This window comes from Rhinolophus sinicus, linkage group LG09, assembly GCF_036562045.2.
Source record: "Rhinolophus sinicus isolate RSC01 linkage group LG09, ASM3656204v1, whole genome shotgun sequence".
Taxonomy (NCBI): domain Eukaryota; kingdom Metazoa; phylum Chordata; class Mammalia; order Chiroptera; family Rhinolophidae; genus Rhinolophus; species Rhinolophus sinicus.
This window is the reverse complement of record NC_133758.1, coordinates 105,347,251-105,372,125: the sequence shown is the minus strand read 5'-3', so window position 1 is coordinate 105,372,125 and position 24,875 is coordinate 105,347,251. Positions and strand designations below refer to the sequence as shown.

General features: G+C 35.4%; 1 protein-coding gene across 5 annotated transcripts in view; it reads right to left on the bottom strand.

Moving 5' to 3' along the window:
• ZNRF2 (zinc and ring finger 2) overlaps positions 1 to 24,875 on the bottom strand; it is a 79,975-nt gene that overhangs the window by 6,636 nt on the left and 48,464 nt on the right. The window contains exons 3-4 of one of the 5 annotated variants that reach the window (XM_074340941.1): positions 10,354 to 10,459; positions 4,729 to 4,804 (exon numbers count right to left, since the gene is read on the bottom strand). The exons of 1 other annotated variant lie outside the window; for it this stretch is intronic. In XM_074340941.1, coding sequence (XP_074197042.1) covers positions 4,747 to 4,804; positions 10,354 to 10,459 — 164 coding nt within the window. In that variant the 3' untranslated portion in view covers positions 4,729 to 4,746. Of the gene's footprint in view, positions 1 to 4,724; positions 4,805 to 10,353; positions 10,460 to 16,398; positions 16,581 to 24,875 lie in introns of those variants that run through there. 3 more of the 5 variants (XM_019726189.2, XM_074340939.1, XM_074340940.1) reach the window with 3 other exon arrangements.

The window sequence follows — 24,875 nt, the reverse complement described above, 5'->3', positions numbered from 1 at the left end:
AATCATTCAAGAACCATAGAAACTGATTTTCATTTACACTTCTAAGGGCAGCTGCCACCAAACTCAGGCCCTAGATATAAAAATACAGAAAAAGATAACACTGATATAGCAGGTAAGGAAACTGAAATGCTCTTTAAGATCAACAGACATGCATATTGCCTATGAGATGAGCTGCATGTTCCATACCCATCTCATAAGCTCACTGTGAACACTAAAGGAAAAATTTAGCTGATTAGACCAAGAAATCAAAAATTTTATACCCTAAAATCCCAACTCACACACAAAAAAGTTTTTTGACTCTAAAAGATAAATTTTACCTACAGGTGAAGGATTTTGACATATTACTCTGGTACATAAAATGCTAAGATAAAAATTTTGTTTTATTTGCATTGGTTCTTATTCACATCGTTTATTCGCAGAGCACTTCTCTTAAAACGCTTCTGTAACTTTAGCCTGTTTTACTTTATTGGCCCAGACATAAGGTGATGTTGAAGACATTCCAAAGCATGCTCCTTTTTAAAAAACCTTTTCACAGTGAAATAAAAACATATGTACACATATGCTCAAAGTTCCACTCCATCACCACTTGTCACTTACACAGCTATATTACCCCAATTCATACTGCAAATGTGTCAAGGTCCGATCTGAATACCCTCAACAGTAAAAGGTGCACGAGCTGACAGCCCTAGTGCTCCACAAGCCTCCTCTTATTATGACAGAGGCCTCACTTAATGTTGCATTTCTTATTTCAGTTGCTATAGCTGCTACGGAGTTACACGCACGCAGACCTCATTTTATTGTGCTCTGCTTTAGTGCACTTCAGATACCGTGTCTTTTACAAACTGAAGGTTGGTGGCAACCCTGCATGGAGCCAGTCTATCAGCGCCCTGTTTTCCAACAGCATTTGCTCACCTCTTGTCTCTAGGTCACATTTTGGTAATTCTTCCAATATTTCAAACTTTTTCATTATTATTGCATTTGTTATGGTGACCTGTCATCAGTGACCTTTGATGGCACTATTGTAATTGTTTTGGGGCACCACCAACTGCGCTCATATGAAGACAATGAACTTCATCTATAGATGTGTGTGTTCTGACTGCTCCACCAACTGGCCGTTGCCCGGTCTCTCTTCCTCTCCTAGGGCCTTGCTATTCCCTGAGACACAACAATATTGCAATTCGGCCCATTAATAACCCCTACAGTGGCCTCTACGTGTTCAAGTGAAAAGAAGATGAAGCACATCTCACTTTAAATCAAAAGCTGGAGATGATCAGGTTTAGTGGGAAAGGCATGTTGAAAGCTGATGGGCTGAAAGCTAGGCTTTTGCGCCAAACAGCTGAGTTGTGAACGCAAAAGGAAAGTTCTTGAGGAAATTAAAAGTGCTACTCTAGTGAACACATGAATGGCAAGAAAGTGAAAGAGCCTTATTGCTGATATGGAGAAAGTTTTGCTGGTCTGGATAGAAGATCAAACGAGCCACAACATTCCTTTACGCCAAAGCCTAATCCACAGCAAGGCCCTAACTCTCTTCAACTCTATGAAGGCTGAGAGGAAAGGAAGCTGCAGAAGAAAAGTTGGAAGCCAGCAGAGCTTGGTTCATGAGGTTTAAGGAAATAAACTGTAACGTAAAAGTGCAAGGTGAAGCAGCAAGTGCTGATGGAGAAGCTGCAGCAATTTATCCAGAAGCCCTAGCTAAGATAATTAATGAAGGTGGCAGCAACAGCAATAGATTTGCAATGTAGACGAAATCGCCTTCCATTGGAAGAAGAGGCCATCTAGGACTTTCACAGCTAGAGAGGAGTCAAGACGTGGCTTCAAAGCTTCAGAGGACAGGCTAACTCTCTTATTAGGGGCTACAATAACTGGCGACTTGAAGTTCCATCCAAGGCTCATTTACCATCTGAAAATCTTAAGGCCCTTAAGAATCATGCTAAATCTACTCTGCGTGTGCTCCACAGATGCAAAGGCTGGATGACAGCACATCTGTTTACAATATGGTTAATTGAGTATTTTAAGCCCACTATTGAGACTTACTGCTCAGGAAAAAACGTTCCTTTCAAAATATTACTGCTCACTGACAATGCGCCTGGTCACCCAAGAGCTCTGATGGAGATGGACAACGAGATCAATCTTGTTTCCACGCCTGCTAACAACATCCATTCTGCAACCCAAGGATCAAGGAGTAAGTCTGACTTTCAAGTCTCATTATTGAAGAAATACATTTTGTAAGGCCACAGCTGCCATCGTCATCTCTGATGAATCTGGGCAAAATGAATTGAAAACCTTCTGGAAAGGATTCACCATTCTAGATGCCACTAAGAACATTTGTGATTCATGGGAAGAGGTCAAAATATAAACATTAACAGGAGTTTGTAAGAAGTTGATCCCAACCCTCATGGATGACTTTGAGGGGTTCACGACTTCAGGGGAGGAAGTCACTGCAGATGTGGTGGAAACAGCAAGAGAACTAGAATTAGAAGCGGGGCCTGAAGCCGTGACTGACTTGCTGATCTCAGGATAAAACTTTAATGGATGAGGAGTTGCTGCTCGTGGATGAGCAAAGAAAGTGGTTTCTAGAGACGGAATCTACTGCTGGTGAGGAAGCTGTGAAGACTGTTGAAATGACAACAAAGGATGGAGAATGTTACGTAATTTAGTTGATAAAGCGGTGGCGGGGTTTGAGAGGATCGACTCCAATTTTGAAAGAAGTTCTACTGTGGGGACAATGCTATCAAATAGCATCGCCTGCTGCAGAGAAATTGTTCATGAAAGGACGAGTCAACCGGAGCAGCAAACTTCACTGTTGTCTTATTTTAAGAAACTGCCACAGCCACCCAGCCTTCAGCAACCACCACCCTGATTGGTCAGCAGCCATCGACGGAGGCGAGACCTCCAGCAGCAAAAAGATTATTGTGACTCACTGAAGGCTCCGATGATGGTTAGCAATGTTTGGCAACACAGTGTTTTTTAATTAAGGTATGTACCTTGTTTTATAGACATAATCCTATTGTACAGTTAACAGACTACAGTACTGTGTAAACATCACTTTTATGTGCACTGGGAAACCAAAAATTTCTTGCGACCGCTTTCCTGCGACATTTGTCTTACTGTGGTGGTCTGGAGCCGAGCCTGAGCAATCTCCAGAGTACACCTGTATCTCAAATCTCCTTTGTCAACATTCTAACCGGCTGCGACCAAATGGTCCTTAAGAGCAACAGAAGCCCTTGAATGTATTTATCACCTCAACAGCGCGAATTTAAGACCAGGATTTATTGAAATAAAAGGAAATGGGAGGACAGCTCAGGACTGGACCTCAGTTCCCTGTCTCCAGTCTTAGCCATTCAGAAGATTGTCGTCCGTAACTGTCTTGAGTCTCTGAACATAAAGACTCTAACTCCTTCTGAAACAACTGCAGGATTGGCTAAAATGCTCTGCTTTGATGTAAAACCTCCATGTTTTCTTTCATTTCTGTAAGTCTTCTCATAAAAAGCTTTTCAGATATATAAGATAGCTATCAACTATTTTTTCAAAGCTAAATGATGCCAATTAATGGACTTCATGGAATACAGAAAAAGGCAAGACTCAAGCGAGGCTACCATTCAATTCACTAAATGTTTTCAGATAATGCAGAATCATGACTTAACTAAATCAGCAAAGCAAATTCTGTATTTGGTTTAAAATTTAATTTATTAATATTTTTTGGCCTACTACCAGGGGTGCCAAAAAAAAAAAAAAAGTATACACATTTTAAGCGATGTTAACACTGTGATCAGCGTTGCTCAAGCAGTAGTTCGCCGTCACCAGAAGTGTCTGGACACTGATGGTAACCACTTTGAGCACCTCTTGTAATTGGAGAAGTGAAACGTAACTTGTATTCATCTTTTGTTATCGGTACATATTAATAGTTTTTTCCTTTCTTAAAATGTGTATACATTTTTTTGGCACCCTCTGTATACAGATAGGGACTATATTACATTATATCATATGCTAAGAATACAAAGGTAAAAGATTAAGTTGAATGAATGAATCCATGATGTAACTTTTTGAAGAAAATGCTCCTGCCTAATAACAACAAAATAGCTGAGAACACCATCTTTGGAACCAGAATGCCTGGGTTCAAATCCCAGATCTACCAAGGAACTAGCTATGTGACCTTGACAAGGCAGGTGTCTTAACCTTTCTATAACCTAATTTCCTCATCTGCATATTGAGAGTAGTAAGTGTACTGAGCTCAAGGGGTTGTTACAACACTTATGAGAATTATAATATTATACTGCATGATCTAACAACATACCTGGAAAATTATGGATAAGAGCATGGAGCTTGATTCTGTTCCTTCACTGCAGGACCTCACACTGCTGGTGCAACCTGCTTCTTAAACTCACGGAATTTAATTACTCTGACCCTCAGGTTACTCGTTGGTAAAATGGGGTCATGATGTGTATGTACCCCATGGTTTTTAAGTATTAAACTAAAATCAAATAAGCTAATGTGTTTTAAAGTACCAAGAACGTAGAAATTACTCAATATATGATTCTTTTCAGGAATCAAGAAAGTTGTTTTTATGTATCCTTTAATGTGAGTTTATTATCTATAGTAGCCTAACACAGTGTCTGGAACACACACGCCTCAATGAATAAATGAATGAATAAAAATGGTGGGTGACAATGTATAATTCAGACAACACTTTAAAAAGCAGTTAAAACGGAAAAATGGAGAATTACCTACAAAACAGGAAGCTGATGCTTAATCTGAAGGGTGCTCAGGGCAAGATCTATTTACTTCAAACCATTCATCTATGCAGCTAGAAAAGAATAAAACCAGAAAAAGTGAAACACCTATGTTTAATTATTTATATCATGACAGCCATAATAAAAACGCTTACTTCCTGACTTTAATATATCTTTGCAAAAGAAAAATTAAACATTTTAAATGATAATATTTGGCACACATAAGTAAAAGATAAAGATAAGTGTTTATTATATTCTGATTATTCTAAGCAGTTAAGGAAATAATCTTTGCAAAATTATGCTGTAACATACTTTCAAGTTTAAACAACAATCATTACCACAAGAGAATCTAAAGAACTACCGCTTTACCAATATTCAAAATTAAATGACAAATCTGGAAAGATATGTCTCTTTAAAATAGTTATTCACTTATGCAAATATCAACCTGTTCATGCCACCTATCGATGTAATAAAAAAAACTTTTAAATGTTAATTCTTGATAATATTGCATCACATTTTAAAAGACCATAGTTATGAATATTAAATACATTTTTAATTCTATGCTATCCTGCAATACATATAGATACAAATAGGTATATCATCGTCCATTTGCATTTATAAAGTATTTCACAATTTTATTAGAAGTTAAATATTAGGGTGCATCTAATTAGCCTCATGTAGATCTGAACTGTTCACTGCAGTCGCTACGTGCCACATGTGGTTATTTGAATTTAAATTCACTCATTTTAAATAAAGGAAAAATGCAGTTCGTTCCTCAGTCACATGAGCCACATTTCAAATGCTCAACAGCCACATGGCTAATGGATGCTCTGCTAGACAGTCCAGACACAGAACATTTCCACCACTGCAGAAAGCTCTGTCTCACTGTGATAAATGATAAATTCAAGGCCTTGAAAAGGTTAAGTAACTTGCCCAACAGCTAGGAAGTTGCCCAAGCAGGATTCAAACTGTTCAACATTCTCACTGTTGACACATGTCAAGTTTGCATGTATCACAAAGCAACAAGGCTTGGCTAATATGGTGAAGGGCAAAGTTCATATTTATCATTCTCGGGTCCTGGCAGGATGGTTTGGTAGGTAAAAATGATGGACAAAATTAAAAAGAAAAAAGGTAAAGTGTCTCATCCACATGATATTCTTTCAAATATGTGAAACAATTTTTGTTGCCATTAGGATTTTTGTTGTCTAAATAAACATGTCCAAATTGGCTTAAGATGTTTTCAGCCGGCTCTCTGCTCCTCACTTGGCTCTAGAGGTCCCCTGGTCTGCCAGAACACCTCTTAAAACAAAGTACTGAGAACTCAACAAAACACTCCAGATACATTAACAATTCACAGTACATCAAACAGTACCTATATGACCAAAACTGGGTGCGTCTTACTTTAGAGCCAGGTAATTTTGGCTCATCTTCAGAAAGTAATCACTTAAAACCCCAGGTTCGTCTTGCATAAATTACTACATATCAACCCACATTATTTAAATATTATATTCCCTCCTCCTAACTCCAGCAGGAAATCACTATCCTGAATTTGGTGCTTTTCATTCTTAGGCATTTTCTTACTCTGTAACTGTATGTGTACACATTCCAAAACAACATATAGTATTGTTTTGATCTTTTCAATTTTATATAAATGCCACTGTAATGTATGCTTTTTCTAACTGCTTTTTCAAAATCAATTTAAGATTTGCAATTGTTAATAAGTAAGGCTCTGGTTTTTACATCTGCGTTGTGTACAATATTCTAATATATAAGCATATTACAATTTATGTATCCATTCTTTTACTAATGGACACTTTCAAGGATGCTATGAACATTCTCATACATGCCGTATATGCCTTCGTGTGGCGTTACCCAGAGTGTGGTCCACAGACGTGCTAATCCACGAGCTGTTCGTCACCAGTCCTCAGTGAGACAAGGGGTTTGAGCCGAAATACACAGTAACTTTGCCATTAAACACACTGTTTTAATTGATTTTTTAAAATCATTGTAAGACTTTCTCAATGAAGACAGCATTGTAGTGATTTCCAGTCTGACGCAAGCTTCTTTATCTCGCCCTGGACCTGCACGTTGAGCAACTGCACTGTCCTAGAACACAAGACCAAGGATTCCCCCAGGGCATATATCTAGGAGTGGAATTACTGAGTTGTAGGACATGTACAGTTGTAGGATAGCTGTACAGAGCTATTTGCCAAGTATACCAAGTTTTATTTTTATGTTTACTGGCCATTTGGGGTTCCTTTTTTCTGAACTATTAACAATTTTTTGCCAAATTTTCTATTTTGATTTGTCTTTTTAAAAATAGATTTGTAGGAAGTTATTATCCAGATATTTCAGCGTAATATAATATGTATTTTTTTGATAAACATTTTTTCCTACAAAATCGTACACTGAAAGTAACAGGGCTTATGGGGGAAAAAACAGGGTAAAGGCAGACCAAGGAAACAATACAACCTGGAACTAGAACAAAGATGTGTTTGTTCCAAATAAATAAAGTGCCACTGTAAATATAGGATTTGTTTTAAAAGGGTGAAGTTAGCTTGACATCAAGAGGATTAAGAAAGAATTGATAAACTGGGTCATGAAGACAAAAGCCAATGCACAAAATTTGAGGACAACTATGAAGCAGGCAAGCCCTTGCCAAATAGAGCCCAGAGCCTAACTGAACTGGGTGTAAGAATGTTAGAGTATCTTTCCACGGCTTGTTTCCCTGTATGCTTCCATTTGAGGGAACAAAACATTGTGCTGAGAAATACTCCGTATGAACCAGGAAGACCGTGTCATTCTTTATATTGTCACCATGTTCCCAATTACCAATTGCAATGAACTGACTGCATTCTAGAAAGTTGCTGAAGAAGAGTGCTGTTTCAGATACCAAACCTTTGCTGATAATGTGTATTGGAAAAAACTCTCAGTCTAGTTTTCTAGTTTTTCACAGTATTATGATGGAAGAAAGTTCTAAATTTTAATATAGTCAAATTTATCAACTTTTTAGGTTTTTATGGGGAAGCGGGAGTGTACTTTAGCTCCCTCCCCTCCAAATTCCTTACCAAGAAGTCAAGAACATTTTGCTATATTCTTTCCAACACTTTTGATTTTGGTTTCTGTAGGCAAATGTTTAGTCAATCTGGAATTGATTCTCATTTCAAATGTCAGATAGGGATTCGATTGTTTTTTCTTATCAATAACCAATTGATCCCAGCACCATTCAATGAACAGTTCATTCTTTCTGTACTATACTGTAATACCACCTCTGGCAAATCAATTTTTTCATTTATTCATTTATTTACTAAACACTTATATAGCACATTATGTGCCTATACTTTCTAAAATGTAACCCATTTAAAATTTCTTAATAACTCTCTGAGGTTGCTATTTTTGTCTCATTTTATAGACAGAGGGAAAGAAAAACAAAGTAACTTGACCAAGATCATACAGTGACATCATGGTGGGTCTGGGATTCGAATCTTGGGAGTCTTGAGCCCTGCAGCCCATCCTCTTACCCGGGATCTGCCTCTCCATAGGTCTGAGCAGGCGTGTTATGGACTCTATTCGGTCCCACTGGCCCCCCTCTGTCCTTTCTCCTTTGTCTTAATATTCACAGTCTTGTAATCAATTGTACAGGACAAGTCCCTCCAGCATGGTATTCCATCTTTTTCTACTTTTGGGGGAATTTATGATTGTTAACATGGTGTTCTTTGGATGTCTGGTAGAACTTGCTGTCAAGCTGTCTTTGTAGGCCTGTTTTTAGGTTGTTATTTTTAACATTTGTTGTTTTTCAAAGTTAGTCTTAATAACTACTTGTAATTGTTATTAGTTGATTCAGGTTTTCTATTTCCTTTTGAATCACTTTTTGATAACATATTTTTAAGGAAACTGCCCATTCAGTTTAATATTTTTAAATTAGAGATTACAAAATTTTTCACAGAATTTCCCAACTATTTTTAATTTCTGTCATGTTTGAAGTTATGTGTTCCTTTTCATTCTTATGCTATTTATTTTTTTCTTCTGGGGACAATTCTGCCAGAGATTTTCCTATTTTACTAGTCATTTCAAAGAACCAATTTTTGACTGTTGATCTCAAGGTCAGAATTTTTCATTTCATTATTTTCTTCTATGATCTGTATTATTTTCTTCCATTTTCATTGTGGTTTTTTGTGTTGTGATTTTTCTAATTTCTAAATAAAAACTTGGCTTATAGATTGCCAGTCTTTCTTTACACTCTAACACAAACCTTCTGAGGATAACTCTAGAAAAATGTCAAAAAGGTTTTAATTATTATACTTTCCAACGACGAGTATTTTCTAAGTTCCATTATACTTTCTTCTTTGATCCACAAGTTACTTACAAGCATATGTTAAAATTATTTATCTTTCATTACTGACATCTAATAGTGGTCCAGAACAGTTTTTTGTGTAGTAACAATTCTCCGTGGTTTGTTAAGACTTCATTAATGGCCTAGTACACAATCAGTTTTTATAATACTTCACGTGTGCCTGAAAAGAAAACGTACTCTCTAATTGCTGGTTGCAGTCACACACACACACACACACACACACACACACACACACCCCATTAGATCAAACCTGTTAACTATACTCAACTTTTCTAGGTCTTGCCTCATTTTGTGTGTCTGCTTGACTGAATGAGAAATGGGCTGAAATTTCCCATTATGATGAATTTGCAATTTTTTCTGACACTTCTATAAATATTTTACTTTGAGACTATGTTTTTATGTACATAAAAATTTGAATTCTATATACTTTTATCATATCATACTAATAAAACCTTTTGAAACAAAGTTCATTTTGTCTGATACTAATTTAGCTTTGTCAGTTTTCCTTTAGTTAAAATTTGCCTGGATATAGTTTTCTATTCCTTTACTCTCATATTTTTCCATATCCTTATGTTTAAGTGTGTTGCTAATTATTAACAGCCTATCCCAATCTTTCAATATGTTTTTGACTAGTGAGTTTGTTCTATTTAGCGTTATTATAATTACTGATACTGGATTTATTTTTCTTTATTTTGTACTATTTTCGGTTTTTCTCTATACTTTCTCCCACCCCTGTCTCTTGCTTTTAAATGAAGTTCCACCTTATTCCTTTTATTGGTTTGAAAGTTATAGTTTTCTATTCTTTTTTGGTTAACTTAAATTTTTTTTTATTTAAAATTTTTCCTCTGTTGCTTTGAAACCAAGAGTACTTTATGAGAAACCAGATAGGCTTCGCAGTTAAACAGAACTGGCTGGAATCTCAGCTCTTCCATTTACTAGCCACGTGACGTTGGAGAGATTTCCTATGGTCCCTCAGCTTATTTCCTCAATTGTGAAATGAGATTATTACAATGATTACATAAGATAACCTACCGAAGAAGCTATGGACAACACCTGGGTCATAGTAAATTCTGAACAAATCAACTTTTGGATGCAAACAGATGTGGGCTTAAATCTTAGTTCTAGCAGGAAAAAAAGGCATTAGTTTTTAAGATAATGGGGAGAGGGAGTTTCAATGAAGAAGAAACTGTTCAGCCCTAACTACAATGTCTGAAACTTTGAGAAAGACCTTTTACTCTAATACCAACTTGATTAACAGAATAAACTTACCCTTTATGATATATGCATAGACAGGGCAGTCGTGCTATCGTATCTCCCTGCTGCAATTCTTCAAGGCATATTGCACATTCCCCAGCATCTTTACTCAGGACATCCTCTGAGGAAAGAGAAAATGAATTCAGGACAATAAACCTGAATGGAGAATTATGTGAATGCTAATTTGTAAAGAGTGGTGACTAGCATATTTTGTCAGAAACACATAAAATTCAGCACCTGTATTTGAAATACTATTCATCAATCAGTGAGTAATGTTTACCTTTACTTATAAATAGTGTCTCTCATTTCCATTTCACTGAGGTATTACAATAAGCAACAATAGTACAGAATCCTCCAACTTGCATAGATTTTGCTATGAAACTTTACCAGTAAGTCAGTTATTTGTCTTTTGGAATTCACTTTCTCCTACTAATCAATGTTAATTTGGTGCCCAAGATAGTTAAAAAAAAAGTTGTGTGCATGTGGCTGAAAAGACACGAAATTACTACTATAATGTTAAAAATCCTAAAATAACAAAATCGGTAAGTTAAAGAAATCACCTTGAATATGGGACTTTAAAAAATGTACTTAACTCAAGAAAATGCAAAGGTAGACAGATCAAAGCTTTTGTGTAGATTCTGAAAGGGACTTTGGAATCATGAGGGTTTCTGACACTGGATGCACCAATTCTTCTGAATTCTGTTTCATGCCGATGCTAAGTGAGGTAGCAATTAGAGTAGCTTCCAGAGCCCCTCTAGCAGTGTTTAAAATACTAATCTTTCTAAATTAAAAATTCCTTTTCTTTTTAGAAAAACAAAGGTTTCTCTATGTTTTATACTGAAATATTAAATTATACTTTATTAATGTTCAATTAACATTTTTAAAAGGATCTTGCCTAAATAGAATCAATAGCCAAATATGCTATGTTGACTCTTTAAATGAGAAATAACTAACAACATGCTATTACTGAAGAGTATGGGAAAACTAAAGGGGATACATTCTCAGTAAGTTTACAGAACAGAAAGCTAAAGCAGGAACATGCGATAGGAACTTATACCACAAATAAATAAATAAATAAATTACTGTTTCTGGAAGTAAAAATCAAATAAGTGAAAGGGGAAAGACATACCAATCTCTACCTAAATGCTAAAAGACAGAACAAGACAGTTTCCCAAAATTAAGTGTTTGGTAGTCCCATACTTAGTATAAAAACCAATGAATTTAGTTGTGCACATAACTGTAACAGTTCCTTGTAGAAAAATTCATTCTATAAGTAATAGTTTCTCTTTTAGTTATTCATTTTGAGGCAGCATACTAAGGGGAAATACAGACACTATCTGGTCTATAAAAGAGAAAGTACCAGCAAACGATTTACCTGTAAGGCTGCAGGAGGGGGTAACAAGGCAACTTTCACAAAAAGGAAAGGCCTTCGCAAGAAGGATTTATGCTTTTGGAATCTAGGGAATAAGGCTGACGTGATTTTGAGCTAACTATTGGGTAGCTCACAAACTAATAGATCATAATTAGAGACTTAACCAGAGAAAGATTTCTGGACAAGTAAAGCTGGGTAAATGGAAAATGCTGCTAATAATGCCCCCCTCCCCCCCACCCTGCGCATACCCGTCCTTCCCCCAGTTTTCTTTTCTAATCCTGAAGGTCCCACCCATTTCCCCCACTCCATCCCAAGTCTTATCTCCTTCTCTTGATCTCCATTTTTCTTTTATTATTCTAGATAGCTTTCCACAGATAGGAACCAGTTTAATGTAAAATACCTAACTAGTGATAAAGTTAACTGGAGTACAGGGACCCAAAAAATGGAGGCCACCCCAGTAGCCCTGCCCCTGTCACAAATCTCAACCTAATTCAGCCTTTACTTATGGGGAACACCTCACTGCCAAGGAAACCTAAACCCAATCACAATCCTCCCACTCAGCGTTAGCTAGCTTAGCTTATCCTACAAAATAGGACCTGCTAGGCTTAGGAAAGGCCCGACCTCCTAGCCAATCATACCCTTTCAATGTCACCTCTTCCAACACTGTATAAAATTCGCTCTTGCCCCAAACCTCTCAGGAAGTGCTTGTTAGTCCCTGTACTCCCCCAATCCCTGCACTGGTTTCTCGTGAGTAAAGAACACCAAACTCATTACTGAATTGTTTTAGTTTTGTCATTTGACACTAGGATGACAGATAGTACTGAGTACAAAAAGAAAAGCATCTGAAGGAAGCACTGAAAGATCTTAGTAAAGGTCTATAATTCCAAATAGTGTAGTATATTCTCACCACTTAGATTTTTTTCACGACAAGGGTATACCACATCATAATAAACTTCAAAAAACTAAACCATCACTTTTCACCAAGCCTTTATCAGACAGTTCACTCTCACTGCAAAAGCTCAGATACTGCCTCAAATAGCAAATGCTTAATTTTCCAGTTTGAAAGTCTTATTTCCAATGGAATTTGTCTTTGTGTGTTTAAAAACATTTTTAATTTTTGAAAATTCACTATGCAATGAGATTGCTGTCTATATGGGGGTTTCTTAGAGGATTCACCTGTCCCACCCCATATGACACTGTCTTTTCATCAGTGATTATCCATTCGTTTTATATACCACCAAATAAAAAAAATGCCTCTATTACACTATGATACAATCAATTTTAAGACGCATCTCATTTTTTATAGCTGTCAAAGTATGAAAAAGAAGGGAGTCTTAGAATTGATGGACTAGGGTATCACATTTTCCACGTTTTGGAATATATTATCAATGCATCTAGATTTAAGTCTTAATGAACCATAAAAATCTTGATTATCATAAATTAAGAAAATGAGATAGACCAGCTTTTAAAAAATGAAGTATTGCCACATTTTTGCCATAAGTCTATGTGAGATTTTTCAACACAAAATGAAAATAAGTGGAAATCCACTAAATACAGGTTCCTGAATCCATTGTTCACATACACAAAAAATAGCTGTTTTACAATACTTTTTATGTTGACCTATGACTACCAAATCTCATTTCTTTATTGCAATAGGTTTTTAAAAATCTCTGAGCTGGGAAAACTTGAATGTCTTAAAAAGCCTTGGGTTTATCCTGTTCATAAGAAAATTTATTTATTGTACAATAAAGATAAATACAATCTCCACATAATTAACAGAATGATATTTCCTTTAAGACTATAATGTTACCCTTTGTAGGTACTTAGTTTAAAAAAATATTTTTAGTTGAATCTAGAATTACCCTGTTTCCCCGAAAATAAGACCTAGATGGACAATCAGCTCTAATGCGTCTTTTGAAGCAAAAATTAATAAAGACCCAGTATTATATTGTATAAGACTGGGTCTTTATTAATTTATATATATATATATATATAAAAAATATATATATGTATATAAAATATTATATAAGACCGGATCTTATATTATAATAAAATAAGACTGGGTCTTATATTAATTTTTGCTCCAAAAGACACATTAGAGCTGATTGTCTGGCCTGGTCTTATTTTCAGGGAAACACGGTAAAGTCAGTAACACGGCACGGTAAACCTTATTAATGAAAAATAATCCCAATTGTATTTTCTATATTAAGAAAGGTACACCTATATACAAGAACTTCCTAAACACCTTAATTTCAATGCAGAAGCAGCCCAATATCCATTGTAAATAGCTTCTAGTGAAATGATCTTAGCTCAGAAAATCTAAAGCTAATGTTAGCATATCGCCACTGCTCAGCTCCATTTTGAAAAGCAACCCTGCATTTAAAAGACAGTTCAGTCTCACTGCAAAACCTCAGTTAATGCCTTATCAAATAGCAAATGCTTAATTTTCCAATTTCAAAGTCTTATTTCCAATAGAATCTGTCTTTGTATGTTTAAAAATATTTTTCATTTTTGAAAACTCACTGTGCAATGTTATTGTTGCCTAGCTGGGGCATTCCTAGAGTATTCACCTCTCCCACCCCATGTGACACTGTCTTTTCATTCAGTTTTGAACTTAGTAATGTGACACATTCAGAATTAAATAGGGCCTGGAAATACCACCACATTGAAGCACCTTAAGATAACTGCGAAAAGATTATTAAAAGCTTTTAGCCAATCAATGGAAAACATTCCTGACGTTGTTACCTACAGGCAATGAGGAGTCGATGCTGTAGGACCTGTCAACATTGAGAGCAGACTGCTAATGGCCAAAACGGATGTTAGGGAAGCAGAAAAGGGAACACTAATAGATTTAACTACCATAGTTGGCTAGTCTGAAGTCCCCCATCACCACCAGCACGGGTCAAATGCAGAGACACTTGAGATTGAGAACAGGAAACTAAACTGCATCGCTTTTTCAAAAGTGTTGCTGATGATATACCTAAATATCTGGAACAGTAAAGGTTAAATCAGTACGTTATTTATCAGTCTAATTCTTTGTTTTATTCATGTGGTCTATGCATTAATTTAGATGTAGTGATACCGGAAAAGAAGAATTAAACCTGGAAGAGAGCAATACTTTTTAAGCGAAGACTGGCACCAGACTCACTTAGGTATACATTCTGTCTCAACACAGGAAAAAAAAAAAGACATATACCTGGGCCCCATCCCTAGAGATTCTGCAATATACACCTGCCTCAGAAACACAACTGCTTTCAAGGGAACAGCATATTGAAGTAGAAAGAGCGTAAGATTGAAGTTGAAAATGTAGTATGAGTTTCCATTCTCACTGTTAGCTATGTAACCTCAATATGTTGGTCACATCCTTGAATTTCCTTTCACTTTTTAAAAATATTAGTATAATAATGGCATTCGAAATACTATGGAGAATAAATTTTAAATAATTACATAAAAGACTTTATGTTATAAAAACACTATAAAATACTAGTTTTTATTATCATTATTATCAGAAAGTACTTCATGGACTTCCCCAAAAACAAAGTTAGTCATTTTTCTATTTCTTTTTCTCTCCCTTCTGGTATTCTAGTTCCAACTTTACACAATGTCATAAATAATCCCTTGGCTACCAGAAACTTCCACAGAATACTCCTGACCTAGCCATTTCTAGAGACCTATTATAATTTCCAGGCTGGCAACGATTCCACACAAATGACACTGCCTAATTAATTTTTAAATGTTTTGGCTTCATTCTATATTTAAAAGTATTATAAATGTCCACTCTGTTACATGCTGTTACATGTATTTATGTCTTTTATTAATCTTACGAGGTAACTGATGTTACCTCCATTTTACAGATAAGAAAACTAGGCTTCAAAGAAGTTAAGTAATTTACCAGAAATTACTAAACTAGTAAGTCCTGGGGTCAGGATTCATATTTAGGCTAAGCCCTTGGCCTTTTTACTACGGTATGAATTTTGATATAAGAAACAACTTCACTCTTAGTAAGATAGCATAAATACTAAAACAAATGAATGGTTTTAGGCAACTTCAAGTTTGAAATATTCAAGATGGGGGTGGCTATCTTACTTAGAGGAAATAGCTCAAGACTAGTCATAGGTTTTATGTTCTGGAGTTATTAAACTGTTATAAAAACTGGTATCAGAAATGAGCTTGCACTTTACTACTTCCTTCCTTCTATTGGATAGGACAATGGCCTGTCCAGTAGAATTTTCTGTGATGTCAAACAGTCTCTTATCTGTGCTGGCCAAAATGGTAGCTATTAGCCACTTATGGTCTGCAAAGCACACTTGAAATGTGCCTACTGCAATTGAGGAACTATAAACATTATAAATTTTAAATTTTATTTAATTTTAGTAAAATATGAAACCTTAAAATATATAGTAGATAAGAAACATACATTCATAAACTAATTAAAAACTTCTGTAAATTGATTTCACACATAGCGTCAAGCTCTTAATTTGCATTACCCAAAGAAATTATTTAAAATCCGAGCAGCCAAATATGCAAAATTAAAATATTTAGCAAGTACAAGCACATATCCATATGGTTATTACAGATCAAGACAACATGAAAAAAAGCAGACAGCCAAAATCCTTTTCGGAAAAAAAAAAAAGAAAAACAACAAATAAAACCAAATTTGTTAGAGGCAGCCAGAAATACTCCATGCGAAAATTTCATAATCATCACAACTTTATTTTTAGATCAAGCATCCAAACAGGTGATCTTTTCAGCAAAATACAATGCCAAGCACTATTATGGATCAGGCGTTTTACCTGAAGACTTATTTTTTGTTCTTGAACCCTCAATGATAGCAGTAGAAAACAAAAGCAGCTGAAATGTGAAATAATCCCTAGAAAAATCAAGAATTAAAAGAATTCCAACATTAGTAAGAAGCAATTACTCAAAGAATGGAAAATCTGGGCTCACAAGGTTTGTTAATAAATACTTTCAGATGTAAAGTTATCTCTAATGGACTTAAAAGAAATGAACATTAATATTCTAGGTTATAGATCCATGAGCTGTTACTGTACTCAAATATTTTAAAAGGAATTAGAAATGATACTTAACAGGGAAATTGCCATTTTTACTATAAGACAAATATCAATAAAAACATGGGAACAGCCTTTATTAAACTGTCTAAAACTCAAAGTTCCTAGTCGGTGTCAGCTTTTATCTTTTTAGACACTTACTCTGATTTGACCAGGAATTGCTGGCTTCCTCTGCCCAGATGCCACTCACAATTACTGCATCGACACTTTCTTTAGTTTAAATGTAACTGAAAATTGACTAAACACATAGCCACCTTTCATCTGCATTGTTAGAAACTTGATTTAAAATTAAGACTAATTCTTCAAAAGGAGATAGAAATTGTGATGCTTCTGATGACTTTTAAGGAAAAATGTGTACTCTTGGGAATATTATATTAATAGAAATCGACATTTGGTGCCTTCTCTAAGAAAATGTAAGTAAAGTAAAATGGAACCCAAACTATAAACTCTAAAGAGTAAAATATACAAAAGGAACACTTAATACTTATAGATTTAGCTTCCTTGGACCTTTTTGTTCCTAACTTGCCTACAAAAAAGTTAACTCAGGGTTAAATATTTTATAAAATTAGGTACCTGACAAGCTGCCAAAAGTCATACAAATTACATTACACAAAGACATTATTACATTACCAAATTATTCCCCATCTTCAAACCAAATTTTAAGGTAACTCTCCTATGCCCCCTCCCTGTCACAAATCAACAATAAGCCAAAATTTAAAACCAATTATGCACACTGATTTGCTACACACTACGCAAATATTTTCCTACACATTAAAAGGTAAATATATATATATATATATACACACACACATATATATATATAAACTGCTGAATATATACAAAAATAGAATTAAGATACACTCTGAACTAAACTTAAGTTTCAGGTACATTTTTGTTTTGACTAACTGCTGAGAGAACAACATCAGTCCTAAAAAAATCCACAAAAGCTGAATTACTCTTAACAGCAACAAAAAATGAGCCAAGCAATCTGGATAATACGATGTAGCAAACATAAACAAACAAACAAAAAAGTGTTACTTATATAGACAGTTCTAGGTTCAAATTTCAACTCTTCAATTTATTTAGGAAGACAACAGGGATAACAATAGCTACTTCAGACTGTAGTGGTAAAAATTAAATAAGATAATACTTGTTAAATGTCTAGCACCATACACGGCAAGGAGCAGGTATGTTCTGGTGACCAGCTATGTGATTTTGTTAAGAAAGGACTCTTCCTCTGAGTTTGTTTTCTCCAATCTAAAGAAATGATGAAACCTGCTCTACCTGTCTCTTAAGATCGCTGTGAAGATGTAACGAGATAATGCCAATGGAAGGCAGTTTCGTGGCAAAAGAAGAAAGGTTGTGGACCACGCACAAACCTCTTTGAGCCTCATTTTCTTCAAATAAAATGCAGATCATAATACCTGTATCTCACATGGTCTTTAATATTGATAATTAAAAATGCAAGAGCTAATGAATGTGAAAATACTAAAAAGGCTCTAAATAAATGTTAGCTGAATACAAACAAAATTTTACTATAGCATTATTGAAGTAAACCAAAAAACATCAACTCGTGGTATTATAGCATGCAACAATACATATTATGTTATGTCAGAACTATCATCAGATTTATGAACTAGGATGCTATCATTTTGTAAGAATAAATTTGAGGAGTAGAACAATGTGTATGCCCTACGGCTTTTGTGGATTGAGGTTGAAGTGTAATGGTCCTTCCCTTCTGCTTTCTCTCCATCTGTAAGAAAATTAAAGGCTGACTGATAGTGTACCAGGGTCACAAACTCAAATGCCTAACGGGACACAGCTAGAAAACATTCAAGAAGTAGCTTATCTTTCAAAAACTATTTTATAAGGAAAAAGGACAGCACAATTGTGATAATAAATGCCAAGGGATTTTGGCCCCGGTTTTAGGGTTTTAGGGTAATTGTGACAAATTGGGCATTATATATTTAAAGCAGCTGCAAAGCTAGATTTTTAGGTGAATTTCTCATTTTCAAAACATTGCCTCAAAAAGACATTTTTGATACTCTGTAGGCCAAACAAAAAAATATCTGTGAGCCAGATGTAGCCAACACTTTGTAACCTCTGTATTAAAAAAAACAAAACCAGAGTAAATTCTATGAGGGCAGGGAACCTAATAGGTTTTGCTTACTCCAGTGAGTAGCACAGTGTTTTACACACAGTAAGTGCTTGATAAATATTTTTTGAACAGCTAATGATGTAAAAGATGTCAGGAGACTGAAGAGACGCCAAATAACAAATGAACAGCCAAGGGACACAGAAAATACCCCAAAGCTATGGGTATTAACTGTATTAACTTCTTTATCCAAGAGGTTCGTATCAGCCAATCAAGCAGAAAGCACTGACTATATGCCGAGTTTGCCAACAAACACTTACAGGTTGATTCGCATGTATGGATAAAGTATTAAAAGTATGTATGCACAGGAAAGATATTTAACATGTCTGCTCTTGAGATAACAAAGCAAAGTGTGAAACACAAATGCATCTGGAAAAAGCAAGGGGAAAACCAGTAGCTCTGCATGAACAGTCATGTAACATGAACAACTGAGGGTGCCTTCTGGATTCCCTTTCACCCTGCTACTAAATTACTAAAATAACTGGATCCTGGAGACTCTAAATCTTGATTCATCTGAAACCTCATGTAATGGAACCACATGAAAATCAAGAAAGTGCAATTGTGAAATGGTTTTTTTAAAAAAATTGTTCTAAGAAGAAGGAAAAGAGACTGACTTGGGAAGAGTTTCTTTCTTTTCAGTGGGCCTGCTCAAAGCCTAGCAATCCTTAAGTTGCCCAGAGAGGCAGCAGTAGCAGAGCCAATCCCACTGGGACAAGGGAAGAAGGCTGCTCTGACAGTGCAAGAACGAGAAAGAAGTTCCGTGAGGGGCTGAGGGTAGAACTCTCCCTGCATCCGCGAACAGAGCACTATCTTTCCCCAAACAGGGAACTGTCTTTCCTCACACCTTCAAACAAAAAGGCCTTAGCATGTGCCAACCTAATGACCACTGGGCTCACAAAAAATATCTTGCATTTTATCTTCTTCTATTTGAGAAAGAGGTAACAGTACGATATAAACGTGTTGTGAGATTCTACAACTGCTAACATTATGCAACAGAGAACGGTCATAACCTATTTAAGTATCCACAGCCAGATGAATGAAGGTGAACCAGGCTGAAAAACTGAAACAGACATCTACTATCATGTCACAAAGACTGGAAGGGAGGGAGGGAGGGAGAGAGGGATAACTTTACAAGTAAAAGTTTCTAGAACCAAAAAACATAATTTTTAATTTAATATTTCAGAGAAAGGTAAAAAGAAAGATCACTGCAGAAAACTAAATTAGTAATCTAGAATAAATAACACTTAAGTAACTAAATTAGTAACACCCCCACCCCTGAAATCATGAATGAAAATATAAGACACAGAAGATAAATCCAGGAGCTTTAATATGGAAATTATAGGAATCAGAAAAAGGAACAGAGAAAGAAATCATAATCAAAGAAATACTGGAAGAAAATAATCCCTAAACTGGCTAAACACTTGAGTTTGGTTGAAAGGGCTCAAGAAGTCTCAAGAAAGATTAATTACAGATGGGAGTAGGGTGGAAAAACACTTAAATAGAGGCATCTTGGGGGGAAAAAATTGAATTTCCAACCTTCAAAAATAGGAATCAACCTGTAAGTTTCTAAATAGAAAGAACAAGTAACTTAAAAAAAACAACAAGACCCATGCAGACTTCTCATCTATAATACTGGAAGTTAGAGAACAGAATAATTTTACAGACTTAAAGGGGAAAAAATAACTGAAATAAAAATATCCTATATTCAGCCAAGATAATACTCATATGTGAAGACAGACAAAAGCATTTGGGCATCCAATAGCTCATTAAGTATACCGTCCAGTAAGGCTTTCTAAGGAATTTATTCATGGAAATGCTTCTAACAAAAGAAAATTAAAATAACAACAAAAATCTCCATGTACAGAAAGAGATAAAAGTATAAAAAACAGCAGTGAGCAAAATACATATATAAGTGAAATTTAAATCTAAGTAGGTAATACTGTGATTGAAACTATAACATAACTATGGGTTTTTTAAACAAAAGCAGTATTCTGCCAGTGCAAACTTAATAACGTAGAATGTAAAGTCTACATTATTTCATATTATCCAGGAGTTGGAGATGGAGTAAAGGGGAGTGGAGGTGAGGGAAGAGAATAAGAATAATATATTAGGGGGAAGAGCACAAATAAAACCTCCAATTTTGATAGAATAAAATAGAAATATATGCTTAAAGATATATATTTAAGTAACCAATAGAGGAATAAACGTTCTCAAATAATATGGAGAAAAGGGAAAGCATATACTCGTGTGTCTCTCTTATATTCATGATTTACAGAACTCAGCGATATACTTGGCTATAAAGAAAACAATCAATTTCAAAAACACAGATATTAAGGGCAGCATTTTCTAACGTCAAGATCAAAATGACTTCTCATTACACATACCCTTCCCTCTAAAAAAATTTATCTTCAAAATTAAGAGGCATTTTTTTCTAGTTAACCTCTGAATCAAAGGGATTAAAAATTGAAATGAGAAATTCTCCAGATACTAACAAAAAGAACAATTCATATTAAAACCTCAGATATAACTAAAAAAGCTCTTAAAAATATTCTATTTCTAAAGTACTTTTATTATCAAAATCAAAAGACTGAAAAGAAATTAAGTAGCTTTATTTAATACTAATAAATTAGTAATTTTATTTACAACTCTATTGCTTCTTTGAAACTGTCACTTAAATATATATCCTTTTAACTATCTGATTCAGAAATAAAAACAAAAATACACAACATTAGAATGAAAAAGGCAATATAACCAAAGATACTAAAATAATTTTAAGGAAATCTCTTATGTAATGCTATGACAATTAATTGGGAAATTTAGAGCAAAAGGATTATTTTCTAGCAAAATACAAATTTGCAAAATTGACTCAGGAAGTGGAAGAACATGAATTCACTAATAATCGCAAAAGTTAAAAAGACAGTCAAAGATCTACCTAAAAAATGGTAGGTGGTTTTATAGTCGAATTCTACTTGATATGAAAAGAACAGTACTTCCTGGGTTATTCATATTATTCCAGAGCAGAGAAAAGATGGAAAGCTTTTCGATTCATTTTACTAGCAGGATCTTTAGCGAGTATAAACTTGGTAGCAATGTTTTAAAAGAGTTACAACCCATGATTAAACAGAGTTAAATCTAACACCATTAGAAATCAACACAGTTCAACTAAAACATTAAAAAATCTATCAACATAATTTATCAACAAATAAAAAGGGAGAAAAAACATTTAATAATTTTTTTTTTTTGCTTTAAGTGAAATAGAAAGAGAAATGACATATTACAATACAGATGATTTACCAAAACAAAGCAAGCATATTAAACAGTGATACACTAAAGCCAGAACAGGCACGCCACGCCCACTGGCACCAGATGAACAAAACAAGCGTAGACACTAGAAGACATTATCTTCATTTGCACACGAGTTATATATTTAGAAAACTCAAGGACTCACATACAACCAATAAGTTTTCTTTATACCAGCAAAACCAGTTTGAAGTTGAAATGGTAAAAATAAATGCGATTCATAACAGTAACAAAACTATAAAATACCACACATAAACTTCAAAACAAATGTAGAGACAAACCATGTTCCTTGATAGGTAAACTGAAAATCTTAAAAAAAACAGCACTGAGCAAAAGACAGTATACACCTTTCTTAGAGATGTAAACACATGAAGTCCAGTTGGGTCTTATGTTAAGGAATAATCAACTACATATTCCCTCTGAAGTTAGAGAGGAAGACTCCACAAAAGGAACCCTCACTATGAGAATTCCACCATATAAAACCTAACCAATTTAACTCACCATTTCCCTCTAAAACCTGGGGAAGAGAAAATTATCAAGTCTTTTGTTGCTGAGGCCAATAAACTAGCTCTCATCACCCTAAATCCCTTTCATCCACTACAGTAACGTTGATAATAAACTAAGATTATGCATTTCAAATTATACATGTGCCACATATAGTAGTGTGTTTTTAGTGTATCCTGGGGGTATTGAAAATCAGAGCACACATAGGGCACGTTAGAAAATTTTGGAAGGAAATTATTTTACATCACAACAAATGGGAATGTAAACATTTTAAAAAAAAAGGAAGAAATGAATGGTTTGCTCCTAAGGATTAAGTCTCCAGGTTAAACTTTTATTCTTCTGTCTGATTTACTGACTGACTGATACACTCAGGTCTCTTTACTTTATACTTTGGGTTGTAACCCAGTACCGTGCGACAGTAATTCTGTCGCTCACATTGCTCCCTGGGAGCCCTTTCAGGTTGACTCCGGTGTCCCCCTGACATAGACTCATCTTCTTCGTTTCTGAGCAGCACCTCCTGACTTTCAGACAATACAAGACCTCCGGGCTCTTCTCTATTGTCTCTGCTCCAGCCCTAGAAGCCGTCATTTCTCCAAGGAGCCCTGGTTCTCTCTCATGGAGAATGGTATTTGGAAACCAAAGATCTGGGTGTCTCTCATACTAAAACAGCATTACAAGGGAAGACTTTGAAATTGAGGAGTACAGTTTAGAGGAATTAAGATAAAAGAGACCCAAGTAACAACAATCTAGGAGGTGCTGAGGGTCAAGAAGCCTGCAGACTCCAAAATCAGTCTAGTGGTGAATAGAAGAAACCAAGCAAGTTATAAATACTACAAATATTCAGATGGCAAAGGAGAGGGACTGTCTAGAATATTTTTCTTTATTACGTTTAATCTTATATTACCTTATACACTATTAAAATGTTAAGAGTTAAATCCAACTCCCCAAAAGGCAGAGAGCTACTGTGTTCCTGTTGCTACTCTGAAACCAAACCACTCCGTGGCTGGGAAGATACTTCCCAAAGCCACGTCTGAGGCAAATCCAGGGCAGTGTTTTGAATTATCAGGGCCCAGATGACTTGAAGTGTGTGTGTGTGTGTGTGTGTGGGGGGGGGGGGGAACATTTAAAAAAATGGTTCATTGAAAAAATAGTCACAAGCCATTTCTTTAATAATCCTCTCTAAAGCCTTTCTTGAACTCAACAAAATGGTCAATGACCCTCTGTAAAAACCCTTACTCCTCTCCTTTGGAAAAATTCTTTTAAAAAGAAGAATCACATTTCCTAATTTTTCACACTTGAGAGACCACCGTCCAGGCCTGCGCAGAGCAGCCAGGTCCTCTCACCCGCGTCACGCTCCCCACGCTTGATTGAGTCACTCCACTGCCAACCCTCAAGCCACCTGGGACTCCTCCTTCCCCATTTCCAGCCAAACTAAACCAGCTCCTCCTTTATAAGCCCCTCGAAGGTATCTGTCTCTTTCTCCCCACAACACATCATGTAACCACTTCCCACATCAAGTTCCATACTATTCTCCAAACTGGTCCTTAAAGAAATTCTTTGCCTTACAAACCTTTTTGCATATGGATGCAAGATTAATCTTCCAAGTTCCAAATAATTTATTTTAAAAACCCTTCATTATAAAAGCCCTAATTTACCTTCTCACCTTCAATTCTCTTTTATCATTCTCCCTTGCCCCAAGCTATACCTGCCTAGTTGTTATTTCTAAACACACTCTCTATTTCTCTCCAAATCTTACTATTCCTTTCAAGGTCTAGATGAAGTGTCTAAATAGACTAATTTATCTTTTACTATGTACATATGAAACGTTTTGTGAAAGGGCAAAACTGTTGACAGATGTGGGCTGAGTCCTAGCTTTGCTTACATAGAGGAAACATAAAATGAGGTAAACTTGGAAATGCACTTTATAAATATCAGTATTAGAATTCCTTTAAAGTGAGAGTTTGTCAGTTTCATATCTTAGCCAAAATAAGAACTGTGACTGGGGAAAAATGCTTTTTCCTCTGAGGGCAGAGGTTCACGTGGATTTTTTTTGCACTCCGAGTCTTTTTAAGGTCTGTTTTATTTCTTTTTCTGATTTATTAAAACCAAGAAAGCTTACTTTGAATGTTGGAATGAA